This window comes from Pinus tabuliformis, chromosome 2_1 (genome assembly GCF_031772625.1).
Source record: "Pinus tabuliformis cultivar Carrire ecotype Pingquan chromosome 2_1, CPIR1, whole genome shotgun sequence".
Lineage (NCBI taxonomy): Eukaryota > Viridiplantae > Streptophyta > Pinopsida > Pinales > Pinaceae > Pinus > Pinus tabuliformis.
In genome coordinates this window covers 309,298,834-309,302,931 of record NC_142299.1, presented here as the reverse complement: position 1 = coordinate 309,302,931, position 4,098 = coordinate 309,298,834, and the positions used below count along the sequence as shown (strand labels likewise).

Genomic DNA, 4,098 nt, shown 5'->3' with positions numbered 1-4,098 from the left:
AAGCACAGCTATGACAGTATGAAGGAGAAAAACATTTTTAAATTTTGGTCTGGTTATAAGGCTGATAGGTGGCGGTTTGGATTCCTGTGGGCAGACTAGTCACCTCAACATAAGTCTACTATAAATTCTGTTTTTGTAATATAGAAAGAGGACTGCCTAATTTTACAAAAAAAATATAATAATAATCTTATATTATTTTGAGCTATTCTTATTATTAATTAATATATATTAGGAGTTTATATAATTATTATAATATTAATATAATATTTATACAATAATATATATAAATAATCTAATTGTTAATATTTATATAGTTATTAGTAATCCTATATAGTTATTTATATAGTTATTAATAATCTTATATATCCATAATAATATTAATGTGGTTGATATAAGCTTATCTGCATATATCAAGCACATTGAAAAAAATGGTTGATATATATGCTTGATATATGCCTATGAACGTATATCAACCATATTTACCTTGGTTGTGCTAATATAACCAATAGTCAAAACTTCCCTAAAGACAAATGACACACATTAAAAATATGTATGAAATTTATGTAATGATTTATTGTACAGATAAACCCTAACATGTGCATTCTGGGGATTCCTTGGATTTCCCTGCCCGATAAAACGCTCCCTGAAAATGCAGGGCTCATTTCGTAGTGGTCTAATACCTCGGGTATCTATGGCGACGAAGACGAATTTCTTTTAATTTTTAAGGAGATATCTTTTGTGGCCAACGGTTAACATCAACAACAATGCTACATAGTTCAACGGTCAATTGTTCAAATCGAACTTATGCTATGCTACAATAGCTCCATTGCATTGAACTTCGTTATGGTTCTACGGTCCATTGTTCACAATTGAACTTAGTTTTATAGACAATACCTTCCTACCAAAAAGGCAGGGACTTCAGGCTCAGCGATGCCCATTTTATTTGAATCTAATGATATTATAGGAAGTAATTCCCATTTTTTATTTTATTCCATCATGTTATAAGAAGTAATTAATATAAGTCTTTTATTTGAATTTGCATGTCAATTTGATTTGTTTTTAAACATTATTTTTAGATTTGGGAAGTCTAACCATTAAAAAACAATAGAATGAAAGTTAAAGGGTAATGTAAATAAATATTATATTTTTCATTAAAATAATATTTTTATATTAAATATATCGTACTAAGCTTATAGGTTTATTTTATAGTTTAATAGGAAATGTGTAACTCTATACTCGTGCTTCTTCAAATAAAAATAAAGAACATTCTAAATAGAAATTAAGTTGGGCTATAATAAAAAAAATAATAGTAAAAAATGTGAGTAAGATATTTAAACTTTATATTTTTAAATTTAAATAAATTATTTGAAAATCTATGTTAATTAATTTAGGTTGATATCATCTTCATATATATTTATATATAGAAAATAAATATTAAAATATATATTTTAGTGTTGCATATAATAAAATATTCAATGTGGGTTATCAATAAAATATTTTAATACGAATTAATATTGACATTACTTTGAAAATATATTAATAATTAAAAAAGCCAATTTAATTTGTTGATCAAATGTTTCAATGTAGCTGTGATATAAAAAAAATGATTAACTATGTATATATTATATATTATTTAAAAAAATATGTATATATCATGAAAAAACAAGTTTTTTGGTTAAAACATTTGAAGCGGTCTCAATATTTTATAGTTTGTTTCTCTATATACTCTATAAAGAATTCAAAAATACAATTTAAACAATGAAAATTTACATATTATATTTTGCACTCTAAAGAAAATTGCACGTGAAGAAAGTTGATCCCTCTAGATTCATATTAGATATGTGTTTAAGATTGATTTATAATGGTCTTATTATTATACGAGTTAAAATTGTTAAAGTCTGTAGATTTATAATTTCGAATCCCAAAAATGATATCTAATATAATGCACTGCAAAAGACCTTCAATACTTAAATGGAAATTATATTATTGATGTGTGAATTTGAAATGACAATGTAGAAATAAAACAATATATTATAAAATAGTATTCTAAACTATAATTAAATATCCCATATTTAAAGGTTAAAACATTCTACTATTTGATTCCATTTTTGTTGTATTTAAAACTATAACTAAATGAATTATTATGAAATTAATTACATCTAAATTGATTTAGTTTCTAATAATACACGAAAATATAAACCCCTATATTCTAAAACATTTATCTTCCCACAAAATTCAATTACTTCTAAGGTTAAACCCTTGCTTCGATATGCCCTTCCTTCTTACTTTTTCTTTTTCCTTATTTCTCACCTTACTCTTTGGTGGCCTATGTATGTCTTTCCTTTCTACTTCTTTTCTTTATTTTCTTTTATCACCCTTTCCTCATGTCACACCTTACTCTTTAGTGATCTATAACATGTCATCGTGTAACTAGATACAAAGACATAATTATAAGTTAAACTACATGCCACTTTATGGCAAGCGTACTCCTATACATTGAACATAATAAGCTACATGCCACTCTATGGCAGGTTTCCTATATATTGAACATAATTAAGGCAAGCTCACATATCAAACATGCCACCCAACAAAGTGCTACAAGATTTTGGAAAAGCTCACTGGTTTCCAAAATCATTAATCGAAATAACCCACACTCAGCCTTGCCCAATTGGCCAAAACAAATTACGAACACTCGGCGTTGGCTGATTGGCCTACCTGTAGAGCCCAAACAAATTCTGAAATATATCTATATCCTCAACCATTCTATCCAAACCCTACAGTATCAATGAATTGTGGACTGTGACTATTAAACGTGAGCTCCCAAGACCAACAAATGGGCACCTAACAAGGCCCCGTGTACACCCTTTTTCTTGGACAAGTTCTTAAGGAACCTCTTGACGCTAAAATCCATTTTCACAGACATGTCCAGATTTCCTTCGGGCTCTCCAGATGGATTGCGGATCTGGCAACTGACGGGCTTGCCGCGAAACTGGGAGCGGACTGACTGCAGAAATCCCATCAAGGGGACGCTGATACGCCCGATTTCCTCCTCCCCGGAGGTAGTTTCCGTGTATATTGCGATCTCCAGAATGAGGAGGCCTTCCTGCTTCAGGGCGGCTTTGTCGAGAGTAAACGTCATAACGTGGTTCCACATAGGGTTGCTGCCGTTGGTTGTGTCTACTGGCGTTCTCTGCTTACTGTTGTTGTTGTTGGGATCGTTGGTGATCCATGCCGCTGCGTAGGCTCTTATGTTCTTGATATCACCGTTCTTGATATCATGGGCTGCAATTAGGGTTATCTCTATGTTCTTGGCCATCATCAACACTGTAAATATAACTGGAAATGGAAATGAATGGATGTTATATTCGAAGAAGACGGAAATGGCGATGGAATAGGGAAAGAAACAGTGATGGAATAGGGAAAGATTTGGGAAAATGGAAATGCAAATGGACATGATATATTTGGTAGGGTTGGAGATGGCTTTATAGGCCGGTTGCGACGCACAGAGTCTAGACGATATCGAAACAGTGTTGAAGTTGGCATTATCTCACAAGGCACGGTAAATTATTATACAAGGATTCGTGGGAATCTTCAAGCGCAGGCGGCCAAATTTATGGACTGTTCCTTCCATTCACGGTGCGTGACGTAGTCAGCCGACCCCAGGAAGAAACAATGTCCATTTTAATGGTTTTTTATTTCTTTAATTGTTATTATGTCACTTACAGTTGCAGTGACATAACAGTGGTATTAATTCTTCCGTACTTTTTTCTCTTGTTTTTTTGGTAATGTGAACTTTATTTTTGTGTATACTATTCTTTTTTTTAGCAGGTATCACTCGCGAGTCGCTAGATAGGGTTCCACTGCCCAAGGTTTGATGGCTCTTCGACGATTTATTGGTTCTTGGGTACTGAAATGTTTAATACCTGCCAACAGGGTTGGAATCAAACGATTAATTGGATTGATAGGTCAGTACGATTTATTTGTGGTTGGGTATTGAAATCGGGTTGGATTTTCCTTAATTTAACAGGAAAATCAAATCACCGATAATAAATAATTTATCCATCAAATTCCATCCTTACTTTTCCAGTTTTCGCTGTA

At 31.7% G+C, this 4,098-nt stretch overlaps 1 protein-coding gene across 1 annotated transcript; it reads right to left on the bottom strand.

The window, feature by feature from the left end:
• Positions 1 to 2,806: 2,806 nt before the first annotated feature.
• LOC149200068 (protein SRC2-like) lies at positions 2,807 to 3,316 on the bottom strand. Its single transcript, XM_089400835.1, has one exon. The coding sequence runs from the start codon at positions 3,314 to 3,316 to the stop codon at positions 2,807 to 2,809; it is 510 nt and encodes a 169-aa protein (XP_089256961.1).
• Positions 3,317 to 4,098: the final 782 nt, after the last annotated feature.

Bases quoted from the DNA above. Each gene is read 5' to 3' on its own strand.
- LOC149200068 (XM_089400835.1), bottom strand. From the start codon at position 3,316: ATGGCCAAGAACATAGAGATAACCCTAATTGCAGCCCATGATATCAAG.